The sequence below is a fragment of the Synchiropus splendidus genome, chromosome 14 (assembly GCF_027744825.2).
Source record: "Synchiropus splendidus isolate RoL2022-P1 chromosome 14, RoL_Sspl_1.0, whole genome shotgun sequence".
NCBI lineage: Eukaryota > Metazoa > Chordata > Actinopteri > Syngnathiformes > Callionymidae > Synchiropus > Synchiropus splendidus.
In genome coordinates, this window is record NC_071347.1 from 23,415,449 (window position 1) to 23,436,482 (window position 21,034).

At 53.3% G+C, this 21,034-nt stretch overlaps 2 protein-coding genes across 6 annotated transcripts; both read left to right on the forward strand.

Moving 5' to 3' along the window:
- Window positions 1-682: 682 nt before the first annotated feature.
- Window positions 683-7,057, forward strand: pskh1 (protein serine kinase H1). 3 transcript variants are annotated; one of them, XM_053885818.1, is made up of 4 exons: window positions 683-853; window positions 2,227-2,648; window positions 3,022-3,936; window positions 5,252-7,057. In XM_053885818.1, exons 2-4 carry the CDS (start codon window positions 2,580-2,582, stop codon window positions 5,567-5,569), a joined length of 1,302 nt encoding a protein of 433 aa, XP_053741793.1. In that variant the 5' UTR covers window positions 683-853; window positions 2,227-2,579; the 3' UTR covers window positions 5,570-7,057. The 3 variants fall into 3 exon arrangements, with proteins under 3 accessions (XP_053741793.1, XP_053741791.1, XP_053741792.1); XM_053885816.1 differs by lacking the exon at window positions 683-853 and adding an exon at window positions 882-1,247; XM_053885817.1 differs by lacking the exon at window positions 683-853 and having other exon boundaries at window positions 1,256-2,648.
- Window positions 7,058-7,281: 224 nt separating this feature from the next.
- Window positions 7,282-20,583, forward strand: mbtps1 (membrane-bound transcription factor peptidase, site 1). 3 transcript variants are annotated; one of them, XR_008416549.1, is made up of 24 exons: window positions 7,283-7,651; window positions 11,772-12,178; window positions 12,248-12,511; window positions 12,725-12,940; window positions 13,059-13,169; window positions 13,226-13,335; window positions 13,830-13,946; window positions 14,498-14,565; window positions 14,820-14,922; window positions 15,021-15,172; window positions 15,477-15,638; window positions 15,696-15,840; window positions 15,915-16,103; window positions 16,167-16,339; window positions 16,415-16,530; window positions 16,600-16,756; window positions 18,014-18,138; window positions 18,195-18,272; window positions 18,338-18,478; window positions 18,542-18,673; window positions 18,962-19,088; window positions 19,570-19,702; window positions 19,807-19,937; window positions 20,007-20,018. XR_008416549.1 is itself a non-coding variant. In XM_053885815.1 (23 exons), the coding sequence occupies exons 2-23, from the start codon at window positions 11,992-11,994 to the stop codon at window positions 20,210-20,212; spliced, it is 3,210 nt and encodes a 1,069-aa protein (XP_053741790.1). In that variant the 5' UTR covers window positions 7,282-7,651; window positions 11,772-11,991; the 3' UTR covers window positions 20,213-20,583. The 3 variants fall into 3 exon arrangements, 1 of the variants encoding a protein (XP_053741790.1); XM_053885815.1 differs by lacking the exon at window positions 19,570-19,702 and having other exon boundaries at window positions 7,282-7,651; window positions 20,007-20,583; XR_008416548.1 differs by having other exon boundaries at window positions 19,570-19,937; window positions 20,007-20,033.
- Window positions 20,584-21,034: the final 451 nt, after the last annotated feature.

Here is a 21,034-nt window from a genome sequence, read left to right on the forward strand (position 1 = left end):
TCCTCCTCTCCTCTCCTCCCTCTCTCCCCTCCTCCTCTCCTCTCCTCCTCTCCTCTCCTCCTCTCTTCTCCTCTCCTCTCCTCTCCTCTCCTCTCCTCTCCTCTCCTCTCCTCTCCTCTCCTCTCCTCTCCTCCTCTCCTCTCCTCCTCCTCTCCTCTCCTCCTCTCCTCTCCTCTCCTCTCCTCCTCTCTCCTCTCCTCCTCTCCTCTCCTCTCCTCTCCTCTCCTCCTCTCCTCTCTCCCTAACATGTAGAAGCTCCTGTGGCATCATCAGGCGACTAACTGTGTCTCTCTGCCACATCTGTCTTCCTCTCACTGACTGCTGTCGACTTCATCACCGAGGCTGAGCCTCTTTCATTCACAAGTGGAGATGAGATTGAGATTAAATCTGCTCAGCTGCGATAAAGAGACGCGGAGCCAATTTATTGTGGACAGCGACACCACGTGGCCAGTCACCGCAACTACTACTAAAACTTTGATCTGGGCGTGTCGCTTTCACCAGTGTTCGGCCAGTCTATTCAACTAAAACATGGAGGTTTGAAACGTGACCTCTCAATCACCGAGACCCTAATAATTACTATAAAAAAAAATCTGCATCTGGAACACGTGACCGAGGTGTCCCGGACAGAAGGGACCGAGCGGCTGGTGGCTCGGACCTCAGTCCGTCTGACCCGGGACCACTGTGGAGTCAGAGCCTCCTCCCTCCAGGTCAGCGCAAACTTTGTCTCCAGGAAGTGACGCAGACGTTGTAACGGGGTCGGAGCGGACCGGGGGAGGTCGAACCGCCTCTACAAAAGAAGTTCGGGTGGAGGATCACTTCAGTCAAGTCGGTGAGGGACGACAACAGAGCGGAGGTAGGCCTTCACAATAAAAGCACGTAGCTTCGAGACTGGAAATCCACACCATCAGTCTTTTACCGTGAAGGCGCCAAACGGAAGTCCAGTTGGTCTCGCCATCTCGCTTCACTGTTGGTTCTGCTCGAAAAACACGGTCCAGAAAAACAACTGGGCCGAACTTTTTGCGTCTCTTCGGAGACCCTCGACAGTTCTCCGCGTCTGCAGCGGTTCCTGCTCGGACTCCACGGCCGCCTGGATATGGACGCGGTTCGGATGAGGTTCGGTTCCACTCGTCGGTGCCCGCGACAGAAGTGGTGAAAGTTCGTGTCCGGCTGAGCGAGCGGCTGGTTCTGGTCCACCCCGCTGCTGCTGCTAACTAGCTCGTTAGCATGTTTTTTCCTGCCTCCGTCAGGTGAACATCCCCGAACTGGCTCTTGTTTGACTGACTTCCCTGCAGCTACCAGAACCACACCGGCACCACAACAGTCTGCTCCCGACTCACAGGTCACTTCGGACTTGACGACGAACCCGTGCGGTGGCGATAGAGGTTCACTTCTTCTCTCGACTAGTAACAACAAGTGAACGGTTGGAGCCGGCGAGCGGTGACGGGCGGCTGGTGTCGCTCACTCACTCACTCACTCACTCAAGTATTCTGCTGTGAAAGCAGCTCTTCCTTCATCCACAGTTGACTCGAGTGCACGGCACGAGTACGAACATCAAACTGTTCTGACGAGTGAAGCGGCTGGAACCGTTATAAGTGTCATTTCACTGCTGATTTTGAGTCGTGTCTCTTTTAAGATGTCGGTTTGAAGTTGTATCGTTTCATGTGAAACTTAGAAGCAAATCTTAAATATATTTATTTTGGGATTAGAGAAATTTAAAATGATGTCAAAATATGTTTAGTTTAAAAATATAGAAGTAAAAATAAATATATTAATATGAATTAAAATCATAACTAATATCTTTTCATGGTTGTGATAATAACTACAGAAATAAGAAGAGAAATACGACAAATAATGTAAATAAATGTGGCATATTATAATGACAAGTTTTGCGACAAATTATTAAAAAATATTTTACATGTCTGTTTTATTTCACATATAAATAAACGTGGTTGTTAAATGACTATAAAACACTGTAATAGATGAAAAAAAGAACTACTAAGAAAGAATATTGTTATGTTATTGTTATGGAAACAACTTATAAATAATGACATCTCTAAATCCTTCTTCCTCCACTCTTGAGGGGTCAGTTCTCACTTGACCTATGGTAAACCGTCACATGACATGACAACTGTTGGGAGTTGAAGCGGGAAGTTTGATTTTATTATGATGTTGCTGCCCTGTGACCCGCAAGTGACGGCTCTGATCCGTGTTCCTTCTGCTCCGCAGCCCTCGACCCTCCTGGGACTTGTTCTTCTGCCGCTGACCTTGCTGCGTGCCGCCGCTGACCCGAGTCCTGTCCGTGAACTTCCCGTCCCGCAGGCCACGTCCCACTTCCGCCCGCCTGAGATGAGTCCCGGACAGCCTCCTCCACACTTGTGACCCAGAAGCTCACGGCCATGACGGTGTGGACGTGCTAGACCGGACACAGGCCAAGCCCGTCTGACCTTGGTGCGGAGGCTCGGGTGCGGCGTGTGGGCGGGACTTCAGCCCGGATGTTGGAATTTCTCAAGGAGTTGCGGTGATGAGGCAAGTGGACCGGCGGCACGAGTGGAGGCTGACCCGGCGGCCAGAGTGATGCGATGGGGTGTCGGAACAGTAAGGTCCTCCCTGAGCCTCCAGGGGACGTTCAGTTGGACCTGGTCAAGAAGGTACTCCACCCGAGCGCAAGCTTCTGGACGAAAATAGTCATCAGTTTTAGCCACATTTCCGTCAATAGTTTTGTCTAGTTTTAGCTGAGGAAATCTCAACATTTCAGTCAACAGTTTTGTCTAGTTTTCATGAGGAAAACTCAACATTTCAGTCAACAGTTTTGTCTAGTTTTAGCTGAGGAAAACTCAACATTTCAGTCAACAGTTTTGTCTAGTTTTCATGAGGAAAACTCAACATTTCAGTCAACAGTTTTGTCTAGTTTTAGCTGAGGAAAACTCAACATTTCAGTCAACAGTTTTGTCTAGTTTTAGCTGAGGAAAACCCAACAATGTTTCCGTCAACGTGAGTCAGGGAGATCTGCTTTATCCCCAGGTGGACCCGCCTCAGCCGCCCCAGACTGATCTGTACAAGCACTTCATGCGAGGGGACGGCACCGGGAGCAAGGTGGGTGTGGCTGCCGGCGGGGGTGGCGTAGACAAAGCCGGATCCCCGTACCAGGCTCAGGCCGCCACACCGACCGCGTCTGCCCAGAACGCCAAGGAACCGTCGGAGCTGTCGGACCCTCAGAGGAAGAAGGTGGCCAAGTACAGGGCCAAGTTCGACCCGCGGGTCACGGCCAAGTACGACATCAAGGCGTTGATTGGCCGCGGCAGCTTCAGCCGCGTGGTCCGCGTGGAGCACAAGAGCACGCGGCAGCCCTACGCCATCAAGATGATCGAGACCCGCTACAGGGAGGGGCGGGAGGTCTGCGAGTCAGAGCTGTGCGTCCTGCGGCGGGTCCGGCACACCAACATCATCCAGCTGATGGAGGTCTTTGAGACGGCTGAGCGGGTCTACATGGTGATGGAGCTGGCCACCGGCGGCGAGCTGTTCGACCGCATCATCGCCCGGGGCTCCTTCACCGAGCGGGACGCCACGCGGGTCCTGCAGATGGTCTTGGACGGGGTCAAGTACCTGCACACCCTGGGGATCACGCACCGGGACCTGAAGCCCGAGAACCTCCTCTACTACCACCCGGGAGCTGATTCCAAGATCATCATCACCGACTTTGGTCTGGCCAGCAGCCGCAAGAAGGGCGACGAGTGTCTGATGAAGACCACGTGCGGGACGCCCGAGTACATCGCCCCGGAGATCCTGGTGAGGAAGCCCTACACCAACGCCGTGGACATGTGGGCGCTGGGCGTCATCGCCTACATCCTGCTGAGCGGCACCATGCCCTTCGAGGACGACAACCGCATGAGGCTGTACCGGCAGATCCTGAAGGGGAAGTACAGCTTCTCCGGGGAGGTGAGGCTCTCGCTGACACCCGACACCATCCTCTGCACTGGCCCACTTTGCTAGGCTAATGTCTAGCGCGTAGTCCAGACCCTGCCAATCGAGACCAAGACATGATCGAGACTAGACAGTATCGAGACCAAGACATTTGGAGGTCGAGACCAAGACATTTGGAGGTCGAGACCAAGATGAGACCAAGACATGATCGAGACTAGACACTATCGAGACCAAAACATTTGGAGGTCGAGACCAAGATGAGACCAAGACATGATCGAGACTAGACACTATCGAGACCAAAACATTTGGAGGTCGAGACCAAGATGAGACCAAGACATGATCGAGACTAGACACTATCGAGACCAAAACATTTGGAGGTCGAGACCAAGATGAGACCAAGACATGATCGAGACTAGACACTATCGAGACCAAAACATTTGGAGGTCGAGACCAAGATGAGACCAAGACATGATCGAGACTAGACACTATCGAGACCAAAACATTTGGAGGTCGAGACCAAGATGAGACCAAGACATGATCGAGACTAGACACTATCGAGACCAAAACATTTGGAGGTCGAGACCAAGATGAGACCAAGACATGATCGAGACTAGACACTATCGAGACCAAAACATTTGGAGGTCGAGACCAAGATGAGACCAAGACATGATCGAGACTAGACACTATCGAGACCAAAACATTTGGAGGTCGAGACCAAGATGAGACCAAGACATGATCGAGACTAGACACTATCAAGACCAAAACATTTGGAGGTCGAGACCAAGACATCTTTGAGACCAAGATGAGACCAAGACATTTGCAGGTAGACAACAAGACATTTGCAGGTAGACACCAAGACATTTGCAGGTCGAGACTAAGACATCTGGAGGTCGAGACCAAGACATGATCGAGACTAGAGAGTATCGTGACCAAGACGTCTTTGAGACCAAGACATTTGCAGGTCGAGACCAAAACATTTGCTGATCAAGGTCATTCGAGATCAAGACCATATCAAGACTGGAGGGTGTGGACACCAGACCCAGCCTCAAACTGACCCACACTTGACACTTGGAGGTCTTGGTCTCGAGTTATAGTCCTACCCACAAAGGTGGGATCGAAGCCTGCACATGCGCGTTTGCTTCCTGTTTCTCGTCCCAAATATCAACTTCCGATGAATCGGATCAATCAGGTGACACTGTGAACGAATCTTAAATTACCGGTCCAAACGGATCAGCGGTACCTTGTTGTCTCTGCCGCCCTCTTGTGCCCATCGTTTGGAATGGCACAGCCTCTCATGTCCTCGCTGACCTGGTCCTCTGTGTGTCCGCAGCCGTGGCCCAGCGTGTCCAACCTCGCCAAAGACTTTGTGGCTCGGATCCTGACGGTGGACCCGAGCGAGCGGCTGACGGCCGGCCAGGCGCTCAAGCACCCGTGGATCGTGAGCATGGCCGCCTCCTCATCCATGAAGAACCTGCAGCGCTGCATCTCGCAGAACCTGCTGAAGCGCGCCTCGTCCCGCTGCCAGAGCACCAAGTCGGCGCAGTCCACGCGCTCCAGCCGCTCCACCAAGTCCAACAAGGCTCGCCGCGTGCGCGAGAAGGAGCTGCGCGAGCTCAACCGTCGCTACCAGCAGCAGTACAACGGCTGAGCGCCACAGAGGGGCCGCCGCTTCCGGGACCCAGCGGCGTGGTCTCTTCGTCCGTCCCTTCAGCCTCTCTCCTTCAGTCCGGGCTCAGTTCAGAATCTTTCGCTGGTTTTGTTCACACGAGGGGAACCACGAGTCACAGCACCGAGTCGCTTGCCTGAGGGGGCAAACCTGGGAGCAGAAGTGAGAGCTGCACTCTGGCAGAGGAACTTCTGCCAGTCAAGAGGCTCAGATGAATTGTTGCCTTCTATCTTAAGGTGTTGCTGCCAAGTCGGCAGCTGATTCACTTTCTTTCTGACCTGTGGCGTCGGCACTGAAGGACCTGTGCTGTGGTGGTGCAGCGACTGAGTCGCAGCATCGCTGGCCTGCTGTGGGACTCCAGGGAGTCAAACAAGAGACCAGCACCGACCTGGGTCTGATGAGTCAAAAAGCTGATTCTGAATGGAGTCTGGAGCTGACATTCCTCCTATTTATTTATTGTGGCTGATCTCGAGTCTCGGCTCTGACGGCGGCTGGTCTGCTGTTGAGCAGAGTTCTGGTTCTGACCCGCAGAGCCACAGCTCCTCCGTCCGTCCCTCCTGAATGTTGCTGTGAATTTCTTCTTCTTGTCCTCCACGTGTGTGTGTGTTTCTCCTGGTTATTGTGAAGGTGATTCAGAAGAGTCTCCTGGCGCCGCAGCAGTGGATCCTGGGGGACGTTCACGGTCACATCTGCTGCACACACTCGCACGGAAGAGTTTGGAAAGTCAGTGTTGCTCCGATCGTTCCAACCAGGCTCAGCGGAGCTCACGTGGAGCCGCCTGGTGAAGACGCTCCACTTACAATTCAAGGAGGATACGTCCATTTGTTTTGTCTTATTTTTCATTGCGTGCGCTAAAGCCACTAAATATCTTCATGTAGTTCACTCAAAAACCTGATAAAAGTCACGTGATTATTGTCATATTTTCTGTGAATACGCTGAGTTTAAAGAAGAAAACGAGCATCGTTTGAGCTTGTAAATCCTCTAAATTCATTGTGGTTTCCCAATTTTTTTAATTGTAATTATTTTCTTGGTCATTAAATAGTAATTTATTTAATTTTTTAAAATATTTTTTAAGCATTTCCTACATATTGTTACTTTGATCATTTTAATTTCTTTTTGTGAGTTTTCCCTTTCATTTTTCTAATCCAGTAACTGATTTCAAGGAAAGAGAAGTTCAATTTTGATCCCTGAGGTAAAGCGCAGCGTTTCAAAGGTGCTTCACGAGGACGGAAGTCTCTTCCGACGTGTGGCCAAACATCTCCTCCTTCAGCCTGACGTTCCTGCCACAGAACTCTTGTTGCGTCCTTGTTATTGTTGGTGATGCAGTGGGAAGCGGACCGAGCCAGGCTGACCTCGCGGTCCTCCTTCCACCGTTTCCATGACGGAGGTGCACATGTCAGCTGGGGGCGCGTCTCCTCCCGTCCTCAAACTGATGCCAAGAAAAGTCCCTTGAGTTTGTTCTACTGTCTATTAAAAATGGTAAACCAAACGTTTGCTCCTTGACCTTCATGCTGGGCTGCACAACAGTCCTGACTAAGCATCTCGGTGAAGATGAATAAGTGAGCGTGAAGTCCCCGTAAAGGAAAGTTTGGTTGTGAAAGAGGCGTTTTTAAAAAGCGCTCAATGAAGGGAAGCGGCACTGCAGCGCCCCCTGCTGCCAGATACACGAGACGAGCTCCAGAGTGGGCAGAAGGGCCTGTTGGGTTGCCATGTTAGTGAGAAGGTTTCACGATTTTACATGCTTGGGTTGTGAATACACCGAGGGTATTAAAACGACACCACAGCGGTAAACCAAGTCTTGTGTTATGTTTTATACGCTATAGCCAGATCCGATCGTTTTTGTGTAGTGAATTGCGTCACACATCAGTCGATGCGGGTTTTTCCTGGAGGATTAAAGTCAGAAACTGGCAACCCGAGGCTAGCCAGACGTCAGGTCTGCGGCGGCTGCTGCTAGCTTTTGTCCCGCGGACCGTGTTCCAGCTGTGGAGTCTCCGAGTGGGTGAGAGCAGCGACAGCGGCTGGTGAGAACATCCCACTCGGACGTGAGGCTTCGACTTCACCGTGGTGAGTTCCAGCGCCTCCGACCGTGCGCTACATGGACGTTAGCTGTTAGCTAGCGCCGCATGTGCGTCTCCTTGTTTACAAACCAGCTCCGCGTCAAACTCGCTTTTGTGTCTCACCAATGGCTCTTCGCCTATGGTGTCTTCCCTCAGATTTCAAAGTTACATGTGGCTGACCATTTCGATGTAACCGTCCAACGCGATGTTATCGCTGCGGGTTTGTTTGCGAGCCGCCTCGCTGTACCGGAGTTCAACCCACAACTTCATTTTTCACCCCATAATAACAACCCGGTGATGTTGTTTAAGTCCCGATGACTCAGTTTTCTAACATGTTCTGGTTTCATTGATCAGTACGTATTAGTTTTTAACGCTATTCCGCCAAGATCAACGCTCTGTGTTGACGACTGAAAGTCGTTTCAAACACACGTGAACCGACTTCACAGTAGCGTCAATTGTCTTATTAACTTGAGTTGTCTGTCGTGAATGGCTGCTGAACAGGATCTCTGTATTCTCTCCGCTGGTTCTGTCTGAGCAGCCGTCAGCACCGAGCAAAGTAGCTTGGTTCGACTTCCAACTCGGCCTCCAGTGACTGGTCGACTGGAACAGGGTCACTGACTCTGACTGGTGGTTATGGTAGTCAGCGGCAACATCCCGTGGTCATAATGTTCCTGGCCACCAGCCCAAGCACCAGGTCGTCATGATTGTCCAGAACAAAGTTGTTTGCAGCACCTAAGTTACACCCTTCCAAGACTGGGGACCCTCACTCATGATCATGTGCTGCTTTACGCCGTGTCTGGGAACATATGAGCAATAAAGTTTTGTCTTATTGATGGGACATGTTGCACTGGCACCGGCCCTTGAGCTGGCTGTAGGCTGCCTCAGTGTTGGTCATGAGGGCGGCATCACTTGAGCATCTCGAACCGTTGCATTCATCAAGCAACTCCTTTGTTTCCTCGACTCTTCATTGGTGAAAGGGAAAGGGTGTGCTGTGCTGAGGAGGAAACCTCCGTCCCAGTGAGGGATGGAACAGCTGTTATGACTGGAATAAGCCTGCAGCTGGCGCTCATGTGCGCGTGTTAGATCATAGATGTTCTGTCTCCTGCTGGAGTGTCTGTTTCAAAAATCTATCGAGAAAGAATTCCAGAGGTTTCTTGTGCCGTGATCATTTGAGTGGAATTGAATTCAGTCATGTATGAGTTGACGGCTCCTAAAGTCACTCTCGATTCATGTCTACTGCCTCAGCAACATCTCTGTCCTGCCTGTTGACATCCTCCTCTCAAATCTCAGCGAACTTGTCGAGTTCATGCCGCAGAGCTACAGCAGAGCGCCCGCTGCTCTCTGACCCAGTGTTTGTGCTGTGGCACTTCGGTGTCCCCTTCATCTGGTCGCCTGGGGTTGATTGTGGCCCCGTGTCATGTTGACACAAGTGCTGCCGTCCTACTTTTACTGCCCCAACCCATGGGCAGGGCTGTTTACTGCCCTGACTCCGTCCAGCAGATGTGACTGTGGTCTCACTCCCACCACGGCGGTTCCTGTCATCGACACCTCCGCCCCCCTCCCCCTCCGCAGCCCGGGGTCTTTTTGATTTTCTGTCTCCACCCGTATCAGTTGTGCTGCCTCCTATCTGTGTCGCTCATCTGCGGTGCTGTTCAGGCCGGGGTGTCGCCGCAGACAATAGAGAGGTGTGTTGAGTCGAGCAGGTTATAACCGACGTGTTCCACGCCGGTGCAGATGATAGACTTGAATGTTTCATCTCTGTGTGGCGTCTCATGAGTCCGATCCTCCAGGTTCTCCCACCAGTCTCGCGTTAGCGTAGCTGCAGAGTGACTGGGCGAAAAACAATTATGAATTTACAGCCGACGGTCACCGACCTTCTCCAACTAGTTAAAGCCGACCTCACGTCCTGTTTCAGTGAAGAGTGGAAACCGGATTCATGATCAGGCCAGAGTGACCTTGGTTCTGAAGCGGAGCCTGGTCACCAGTCTGAGCCTCGCATGTTTGGACGTTTCCTCGCTTGTCATGGCGACACTGAACATTAGCATGAGAACTGAACCTGTGATTCCAGGTGACGCACAGATTCATGTTGAACTTCGAACTCTGCTGAAGTCTTGTTTAAAGGGTTCCCCAGCTTGACAAGCTTCATTCACCAGAACTTCCTGTCGCTGACTGTCGGACGACAACAAGCCTCTTTGCTGCACCATTTTCTGTTCACACCTTATTTTTCCACCTGAACTTCAGAGGTGTCACAATGCCTTGACCGTGCTCTCCTCTCTTTCTCCACTCCTCTGGGGAATCCAGCATTTCTTCTCCTTCTTCGATGAGTAACTGCGCCAGTTTGTGGTTTCGCCTCATTGTTTTGGTTTGATGGTCATGACACATGCCTGCCACAGCAACAGTCGCAGCTTCTGACACGTCTGGAACTGCTTCGCCGGAGAAAGTCTCTATCTGAGCTGCTCTGCTCCGGAGCTCCTGTGCTTGTTGATGGGTGTGTGAGTGTGAGTGTGTGGCTCTGTGTTTAATTTCAGGGTTGTCCTGAGTCAAAGCCAGAGTGAAGGGAAACTGAAATTCACCTTTCTTCCTGCCAAAAGACCACGTTCGTTCAGAGGCCCACGAAGACCCTGGAACAGGATTAAGAAACAATAGCTGTGCTGAGAAGATGCCAGCCAGGTCCACCCAGGTCCCCACCACTGCCCCGCTTGTAGCCAGAGTGGCAGCGTCATTACAACAACCGTGTCTTCAGGCTGTGAGCAGTCGCACCGAGGCAGCAGCTGATTCAGAGCACTTTCACACTGCACACTCTTTGTCTGGAGACAAAGCTGTTTCGGCTGAGAAGTCCGAGGTGTGAACACGAGCGAGTCGGGTTTTGGCCTGCGCACTTGACCCCGGCTGGAGACCTACACCTTGTCTCGGGGAAACTCTCAGCGGGGCGTGAGCTTCTAGCCTCAAGCAAATCGCCACTAGATGCCGGAAACAATGTGTACAGCGCGACTCCACACAAACGTGATAAATGCCGGCCAGTAAAGGGTCTGATCGCTGTCTGGACGGACAACAAGATTTGCTTAAATGAATGATGCTATAGTACAGTAACTGTTTTCACTGGCGTGATGTGGCTGGAGCGCAGCTGTCTGCATGAGGACGGTGAAAAGAAAAGACACTGAAGTTACTGAAGATGATTCATGGATCATCTCTGACGTCTGGATCTGGACTTCACTGACTGAAACCTTCTCCATCCTCAGTCATCTCTCTCACTGTGGTCAAGGTGTCGTGAGAGCAGCGTGGACCCATCCAGACGCTCCGTATTACGCAGCTTGTTTCCGGTATTTCCTTCCAACATGACGGGACTCTTCCATGTTTAGTTTTGGCTGTGAAACGCCACATTCTGTTCCAGCCGTGGCTCAGCTCCGTCATCAGTTCAGTTCTGAGGTGAGGACGAGTCATATTGTTAAGAGGTGACAGAAAAATATGGAGGTCAAGGCGATTGTGGTAAACAGGTTGTTGCGCGGCTGATGACGACTTCCTTGAGACCTGCTTCACAGTGGGTCACGAACCAGCTATTGTGTGCAGAGCGCCCCCAGCTGAGGAGAAGAAAAGGACACGGCCTGAGGCGCAGAGGTGCGAGGCTGCACAGCAGGGGGCGCATCAGGGGCGACTCAGACCCACCCGAGACAGAACCTGTAGTGTGAAAAGGCCCCTGTGACTGTAGGGAGTCGCATGTCTAGCTCTGCCTCTCAGCCTCAGCTAGCTGTGGTTCAGCCAGAGGAGTTGAATCCAGTGGACTTGCCCTGGTACCACTGTAGAATCAAGTTGTTACACAAATCTTTCCCTTGGATTGTCTGGGACTGACTCTTCACCCCCCCAAGCACCACCCACCCGTCCTTCCCTCCCTCTCGGCAGCAGAAACAAAAGCTCAGCTGTTTGTTTAATCTGGGCGCTAATGTTGCTCTGTCTGCCTGAGAGTGTCTCAGAAGGGTGGGACTGACAGTCGTCGGTCGGCTCGGCGTGGATGCATTAAAGAGGTCAAGTGAGACATTTGTGAGCTTCGCTTTCTGCCTCCAACTCGTCTGTTGCCAAATAGCTCTTACCATTGTGAACCGTCATTGATGTGGTGTCTCTTCATCCAACAGGAGATTCACCAGCGCAGCGGTGCTTCCGGACACCTTCCCTTCTCCCGTCCTCCACATGGCGTCTGTGATACCACCCTGGCAGAATGACTGACCTCCACCTCTGAGCGCCACCATGGAGAGGAAACGCAGAAAGAAATGAATCCATCTGCTCGGGCCCTTCACAGTATGGACTCTCTGTTGGACTTGTGGACCTGAAACTCTTCACCGGAAACTCGTCACAATGCTGCTGCCCGTGTGGGCGCCCCTGCTGGTGCTCGCCAGCTTCCTGCCCGCGGTCGGGATGGAGCTCCTGGAGAGAGACGGATCCACCTTTCAACAGAACCCGGAGGCTCCTGCTCCACCTGCCGAGTCCAACTGCTCCCAGCTCACTCTCAAGCTGGAGTTCTCCACCAAAGTGGTGGAACATGGTGAGACCCTCAAGACCGTCCGCCTCCGCAGACAGCCGGCTGACCGTGTCCCCTCTTGTGCTCCTGCAGAGTACATCGTGGCCTTCACGGGCTACTTCTCAGCCAAAGCCCGCAGCCTGTACATCAGCAGCGCCCTGAGGAATGCCCAGGAGGGGGACCTGGAGTGGCACATAGTACCCCGAGAGAACCCGGCCGCCGACTTCCCCAGCGACTTCGAGCTGCTCCACATCCGACGGGCTTCGGCCGGCAGCCTGCAGACCCTGCAGGACCACCCCTACATCAAGAGGGTGACGCCGCAGCGCAAAGTCTTTCGCTCGCTCAAGTACCTCCCCGGTGAGTGTTGTGGGGATTGTTGATCCCAAAATGTCACGCTGGGCCTGGTGTTGCTGCGGGGGGAGGGGGCGCTGGAGGACTGAGGGCATTTGTTCACCAGGAGCTGCATGAAAGACTGCAGTGTGCCCCCCAGCCGAGCTTCTCCCGGCTCCCTGTTGCTGGCTTGTACAAGATCCACCTGAAGCTCAAGCAGCTCTGTGTCTTGTCTCTCAGCTCCAGATCCCTCGGCTCCCTGCAACAGCACCCAGGGGCCTCAGAAGTGGCAGTCGTGGCAGTCGTCGCGTCCGTTCCGCCGCACCAGTCTGTCGCTGGGCTCTGGTTTCTGGCATGCGACAGGCCGCCACTCCAGCCGACGGCTGCTGCGGGCCATCCCCCGCCACGTGGCCCAGATCCTGCAGGCCGACGTACTCTGGCAGATGGGACACACCGGTAACTATTGGTCCAAGGGAGTTGATCTGGAAGGGGTGGCCACTGGTGCTCCACCTGCCGGAGATGCTCGACTCTGCATCCAGGCACTGACGTGTACAAGTGGCTGCTGTGTCATCAGGGTCGGGCGTGAAGGTGGCGGTGTTCGACACGGGCCTGAGTGAGAAGCATCCGCACTTCAAGAACGTGAAGGAAAGAACCAACTGGACCAACGAGAAGACGCTGGACGATGGTGAGGACACGGTTGCTGCCAGAACACACACCTCATTGACCCGTCGGGTCTTCCAGGTCTGGGACACGGGACATTTGTGGCCGGCGTCATCGCCAGCATGAGGGAGTGTCAAGGTTTCGCCCCAGACTCGGAGCTGCACATCTTCAGAGTCTTCACCAACAACCAGGTGCTCTTGTCAATTCAGAGATCAACATTCCTGGTTTAACAGGCTCATTGAATTTTTGTTTTTTCATTTTTGACCTCCCACCATTCTTTCATCTTGGTTAACACTGTTGAAATTTCCCCAAAATGAACTCATTTTCCAGGCCCTCTTTATTCATTCTTTTCTTTTAACTTAAAGAAATTAAGCTATGAAGTATCCTTCTCTCTAATTTCTTTTTTTAGTCATTTTTATATCAATGTTTTTGGATTATATTTGAGTTGTTTTTCCATGATTGGAAGACTTTGTTTTTGTGCTTCATCCGATCTTGATGTTGTGATAATATTTTACTCCCAGTATTTTTCATAAAATGATCCTTAAAATGCCAATTATGTTCCTAGTCAAATGTTCTCACCATAAAATCCTCGCACGGTTCATTGAAAAGCGGCTCCATGTCGATGATGATGTTGATAAAGTTCGAGGTCTTCAGTATCTGGTGGGAACGTTTCTCCTGGCCGCAGGTGTCCTACACCTCCTGGTTCCTTGACGCCTTCAACTACGCCATCTTGAAAAAGATTGACGTCTTGAACCTGAGCATCGGCGGCCCGGACTTCATGGATCACCCCTTCGTTGATAAGGTGGGTTTGTTGTAGTGAGTGATGCTGCGTGATGCTTGCCCCCCGCTGCTGCCATCGCTGGGTGAATGCACGATCTCAGTGATGGTGCGAATGATCAGGTCATGAAGGCGCGGCGCGCAATGATGCTGCGGTGAAGCAACTGCTCAATGGAGCAGGGAAACAACAGAGAGCTGTGAAGCTGCTGGAGGTGGCGCCGCGGCGATGAGCCTGACCGTTGTGACAGTCTGCTCAAAATCTGGCAGCAGCTGTAACATTATGACCACTTGAGGGTAGGAGTTGTCTTGTATAATCACAGATCACATTTTGTTGAGCAGCTCTACTGAGCTGCTCCTGTGGTCACCATGACTCCTAAAGGGTTAACAGCCATTGTTGAGACCTCTGTGGTCAACAGATGTTTCTCCACCTCAGCTGAGCCACTTCAGGCCTCTCTGTGGAGGCAGCAGGCATCTGAAGGTCCAGAGAAATGTCTCACTTCTCATCAAAGTTCTCCCGATGCTGGACGTGAAATCATGTCATGTCTGAGACTGATGGTGTGTGTGTGTGCTTTGCAGGTGTGGGAGCTGACGGCCAACAGAGTGATCATGGTTTCTGCCATCGGCAACGATGGACCTCTCTACGGGTACGCAGGTGTCACACCTGAGTTCTATGTTGGATCCAGTCCTGGTTTGAAGACGGTCTCAATGATGTTTTAGTTTCACTGTTCCACTGGTGATGTCATCGAGTGTGACTGAGTGAGAGCGCGTGCGCAAAAACCAGAGTGTCTCATATTGAAGTTCAACTCAGAACCGGGAGGTCCAGTTCTCCCGGTTCTGTCAGAATCAGAGCTGAGATGCTGCCCAGTGTCTCGGGTGTGAATTCCACTCTCCTCTGCAGCACGCTGAACAACCCAGCGGACCAGATGGACGTGATCGGTGTCGGCGGCATCGACTTCGAGGACAACATTGCCAGGTTCTCCTCCAGAGGCATGACCACCTGGGTGAGCGTGATGTTGAGCTGTTGAAAGCTGCGGGTTTGTGTCCGTGGAAGTCGTGTCCTGCGAGCTGTCCGTGGTCCGATCTGCCTGCCTGTGTGCAGGAACTCCCGGGCGGTTACGGCAGAGTGAAGCCCGACATCGTCACCTATGGGTCGGGTGTGCGCGGCTCCGGGATGAAAGAAGGATGCCGGTCTCTGTCGGGCACCAGCGTGGCCTCGCCTGTGGTGGCCGGTGCCGTCACGCTGCTGGCCAGGTGAGTCCGCTGAGCGCACGGGATCCACAGCAGGTACTGGCTCAAGCACGGAGCCCCTGAACCAGCTCGCACCTCTTTCATGCCAGAGACTGACTCGGTTTTCATCCAACTAAACATGCGACTCCATTCAGCCTCCCACTCTGGCGAGACCATGATCCTGGTGTTGGCGCCCGCCGCGGTGAAGTTGTCCTCTCATGCTGTAGTCCACCCCAGTCACTGCAGCGTGTGGCCTCTGCTTCCCGTCTGTGGAGGAGCCTCGCCACGTCTTCTGCGTCTGTGACACCCGTCCTTGTCTGTCCTCCAGCACTGTGCTGAACCGTGAGCTGGTGAACCCGGCCTCCATGAAGCAGGCTCTCATCGCCTCCGCCCGCCGGCTGCCCGGGGTCAACATGTTCGAGCAGGGCCACGGGAAGCTGGACCTCATCAGAGCCTACCACATTCTCAACAGCTACAGGCCTCAGGCCAGGTGAGCCGCGGGCAGACCCTCAGTGAGCGGCGGGCCTCTGACCGCTGTCCTCCTCAGTCTGTCCCCCAGCTACATCGACCTCACCGAGTGTCCCTACATGTGGCCCTACTGCTCTCAGCCCATCTACTATGGAGGGATGCCCACCATCGTCAACGTGACCATCCTGAACGGCATGGGCGTCACCGGCAGGATTGTCGACAAGGTAACCACAGTGGAGGGTGGCCACGTGCCAGCGGCTCGCTGGGGCGCAGCGCCTGACTCGTGCCCTCTCCTCAGCCCGTCTGGCAGCCGTACCTGCCTCAGCACGGCGACCACATCGACGTGGCCGTGTCCTACTCGCCGGTGCTGTGGCCGTGGGCCGGCTACCTCGCCGTCTCCATCTCAGTGGCCAAGAAGGCGGCGTCCTGGGAAGGTGTGGCTCAGGGTCACGTGATGGTCACCGTGGCGTCGCCGGCAGAGAACGACGTACGTATTGTGAGCTGGCTGTTCTGACCTGCCGCTGTACTGACCGACGGTGGATGCGTCCAGTCGGAGGTCGGCGGCGAGATGACGTCCACCGTCAAGCTGCCCATCAAAGTGAAGATCGTGCAGACTCCACCCCGCAACAAGAGAGTTCTGTGGGACCAGTACCACAACCTGAGATACCCGCCGGGCTACTTCCCTCGAGATAACCTCCGTATGAAGAACGACCCGCTGGACTGGTGAGGAGCTCGCCGCCCGCCCGCCCGTCTGGCCTGGCACTGCTCTAAGTCCCTGGACCCACTCTGTCCGCTCAGGAACGGAGACCACATCCACACCAACTTCCGGGACATGTACCAGCACCTGCGGAGCATGGGCTACTTCGTGGAGGTCCTGGGGGCGCCCATCACCTGCTTCGACGCCAGCCAGTACGGTAGGAAGAGCCCCCTCCGCCTGCGGTCGGCTGGCGCCTGTCCCCGCTCCTGACCCTGCTGTCCCTCAGGCACGCTGCTGATGGTGGACAGCGAGGAGGAGTACTTCCCCGAGGAGATCACCAAGCTGAGGAGGGACATCGACAACGGACTGTCTCTCATCATCTTCAGTGACTGGTACAACACGTCTGTGATGAGGAAGGTCAAGTTCTACGACGAGAACACCAGGTACCCCGCCTCCCTACACCCCAAATATCTGACCCCCAGTCACCGTCCAATGGGTTTCAGTGTTAAATCACTGGATAGTGGAGGTGTAGCCTGCGGCCGTCCCTCCTGGAACCCTTGAGTCGCGACTCTCGCTTTCCACTGACTCAGAATCGCTGTTTTCAAGTGCAGTGACATTAGTGGCCACCAGAGGGCCCACTTTCGGCTCCTGTGTGATCACCGGTTCATCGAACTGGCCGTTTGTGAAACGGATTTCCCGCGTGAATATGAGCGCCATCTCCTGGGCACTAAATGTATAGCCTTCCTTTTGTGAGTGAGACAGTCCTGAACCTGTGAGGGAGTCAGTTGGAAGACACCTAGTGAGTCTCTCTCAGCCGTGTGAGTCACTGAAGCCAGAATCCTCCGGAGCGCAGAGTCTCCAGCTGTTGACCAGCTTTAACGTCCTCCACCGTGGTAAACACTGCACATGCTCCTGTCCTGAAGTGCAGGAACGGGGGGTGACGCCATGCAGGTGTCTGCACGGGACTGGAGAGTGGAACTTGAACGGATGTGTGATGAGCTCTGATTGAGAATGAATCTGACTTGACTCATCACCCGAGTCACTTTGAGAATTAATCAGACAAAGAGGAACTTGTGTTTCTCTCACTTCTCACTTGCGCCAGTGATGAACTGTTTTGCACTAATGCAATGGAAAACAAGCATTTTAGGAGAGAGAATTGTGACAAGGTTTTTCATCACACAAGACCAAGGACTGACAGTTTGGATCATGATCTGGAGAATAGACTCTGACTCCATGATCATGTCTTCACCTGATGGTTTCTCATGTTTCTTCAGCAGCATCTAGGAACTGTGTCCAGACTGCTCCATAGTTCAACTGTTCAGAGACATGAGACACAGCAGACAGACGGCTCCATTGAAGCCCTAAATAAAGCTGGCAGAGCAGCCTGTCAGACACCAGCGGCTTCTACCAGAGACCTGAAACATTGAGTTGCTCATCTCTGCACTGAGTTCACTGTTCTATTGAGACGTCAACAGACCATGATGCGGGATACAAACTCCACTCCTAAGTTCCATCATCAAACAAGAGAGACTGGAGTCTCCAACTCATGGAGGAGAAGGAACATGGGTTCATCCTGATCGTTATCGCTGAGATTACAACATTGATCCTGATAACTTGTTTTGGTCCATATTGGCCATCTCTACTTGACGCCGTAGTCTGGTCGAGTTGTCCTAATGGCAGACGTCACCTCTGACCTGCAGGCAGTGGTGGATGCCTGACACCGGGGGCGCCAACGTGCCGGCTCTGAACGACCTGATCTCGGTGTGGGGCATGGCCTTCAGCGACGGCCTGTACGAGGGCGACTTCACGCTGGCCGACCACGACAGTAAGGCGCTGCCCGTCTGCTGCTGCGCCGGCGCTGACCAGCTCTGTGTGTTGCAGTGTACTACGCCTCCGGCTGCAGCATCGCTCGCTTCCCCGAAGACGGCATCGTCATCGCCAAGAGCCTGAAGGACCAAGGTGGGAGTCAGATGCTCCGGCCTGGAGACGCCGAGGTCCTGACCTGTGTCTGTGTCTGTGTCCAGGCCTGGAGGTGCTGAAGCAGGACACGGCGGTGGTGGACGGGGTCCCCATCCTGGGCCTCTACCAGACCCCCGCGGAGGGCGGCGGCCGCATTGCTCTCTACGGTGACTCCAACTGCATCGACGACAGTCACCGTCAGAAAGGTGGCACCGGCGTTGGCTCTGCCGGCCTGCAGCTGCTCTCTAACGCTGCCGTCTCTCCCGCAGACTGTTTCTGGCTGCTGGACGCGCTGCTGCAGTTCACCTCCTTCAGCATGACCCCGCCCAGCCTCAGCCACTCACACAGCCGCGTGGCGCCCCCTACTGGCGCCGACCGGCCCCTGCCGCAGAGATTGGAAGGTGAGGAGCCCTTGTTTTGACCTGTGAGCTGTGGCTCCCTCTAGTGGTGACATGTCGACAGGAGCCTGACGGGAAGACAAATGCTCGGAACTGAAACTAGGAAAAAAGTGAGCAGAATATCATCAGAATTCCATGAGGAATATGGCCCTGACTAATGGAGGCACATCTGCACTGAAACTGTAGTGAGACGGTCACTAGCTGTCTGAGTGTGGCGCTGCAGTACTCCATGCTCCCTCGCGGGGGCGCCGCGCATGAGCCCTGCTGATGTCCGGCTCTCTTGCCTCTCAGGGAACCACCTGTACCGCTACTCTAAGGTCCTGGAGGCTCACCTGGGGGAGCCCAAGCCCCGCCCCCTGCCCGCCTGCCCCCACCTCTCCTGGGCCAAGCCGCAGCCCGTCAACGAGACGGCGCCCAGGTGAGTCAGGACGCAGGTCACCTGCCGCCGCGGGAGCTCCAGCCCCGGGTGACCTCTGACCTCTTTCCTCAAGTTTTCCAAGTATGTCCCGCTGTATTCACATGGAGCGTCAAGTGATTTACAGCAATGATGAAAGCGCTATATTTTCTTCATTTTTGTTTGAGATTTATTTAAAAATATTTTTATTACATTACATGCAAATCACTAATGGGCAAAAAAGGTTATGAATTATTCACAGAAAATATTGTAAAACCATGATGTTTCTTTTCCTCATTAAAAACAATATTGAGAGAAAGACTTTAATGTCAACATTAGCTATTCATTTCCAGATGAGACTGAGGATGAAACATTTCAGATTGACTTCAGAACAGTGCAAGTATATCAATTCCAATGTACAAGTGTCATGAAAACATGAGCATAGAAGGAATGTCATCCAAAAATATGATGTTTCTTTTTGTAAAAAGTAACTAAGATTCTTCAGAATTGAAGCAGGACGTGTTGGTGAGTGATGGACAGAGGAGGAGGTGAAGAAGAGCATGCGGCAGGGTGGAGGCGGCAGCTTCCCAGAGCACGAGGAGTCAGAGTCAGGAGTCAGAGAGGAAGCTGCTGAGGAGGTCTAGAAATGAGTCTGTGGGGGAGAGCAGAGAAGCTGTAGACCATCATCAGCACGTTCATGATGAAGGTGGAGGACCTGACTCTGACTCCTGCCGCCCCACAGTAACCTCTGGAAGCACCAGAAGCTGCTCTCTGTGGACCTGGACAAGGTGGCGCTGCCCAACGTGAGAGCCAACCGCCCGCAGGTGCGACCGCTGTCCCCCGGCGAGAGCGGCGCCTGGGACATCCCGGGAGGTAACCGGCTTCTGACCCGACCCGGGTCACACACACACACCCTGACCCACTTTGGCCCTCTGTCCGCAGGAATAATGCCAGGCCGCTACAACCAGGAGGTGGGCCAGACCATCCCGGTCTTCGCCTTCCTGGGCGCCATGGTGGTCCTGTCCTTCTTCGTGGTCCAGCTCACCAAGTCCAAGAGCCGACCCAAGCGGCGGAAGCCTCGGGTCAAGCGACCCAGCTACCAGCCGCAGACCACGGGGGCCCCGGGCGGGAAGAACCCCGGGGTGTGACTCTGTGACGGGCGACTCTGGCTCAATGAGCCGGGGACTTTTGGGCGCCCCCCGGTGCCCGTGCCTCATCGCGCTCGGTGTGACGGATGGACTTGGACGCTCCGATCGCGATGACATCATCGTCTTCAGTGTTGACTGAAATGTCTGGTTTTATATTTATTGATTGTTGTCCCCATCATACACACACAGGAACAACACTAATGCGGAAGCACAAATGACTCATTTTCCTCCACAGACTCGCAATCGTTTTTCCTGCAAGGTTTTTGTTTTTATATTTTCTACAACAAAGATGGCCGACCCACCTGGCTCCTCCTGATGGGGGCGCCAGCCGTGCTTCAGTGTATCTGCTCCATTAAAGAAGCATCATGAAACTGGCTGCAGTTTGTTTGACCTGCGGCATTAGACCCGCACCACACCGCTGGTCACAAGCAGGTTTCTCAAATCATCTCTGCACTCAGTTTGTTTTCACAGATGTGTCAGTATTGGAAGTGATCATCTCGGGATTCTTCGTCCCAGAGCTCCTTATTGTTGCTTCTAATCTTGACAGTTGAGTGGATGGAATGAGACTCAAAATTGTGGGGTTTTTTTCTATCACATTTTAATGCCAGAAGAGATTTTGAGAATCAGAATTTGGAGTGTAAAAGTCAGATCCCTGAATTGTTTAAACCCACAATATCAAGGTTTTTATTTCTCAGTTTTGTTCCCAGAAATCCTTGAATATTTATCACAAAATGTACAAAGGGAATTCAGACTTCATTCTTAAGATTTGAATCCCAATCTGAACTGACTCGCGCTTGGATCTATGATGTTGACAGGTCATTA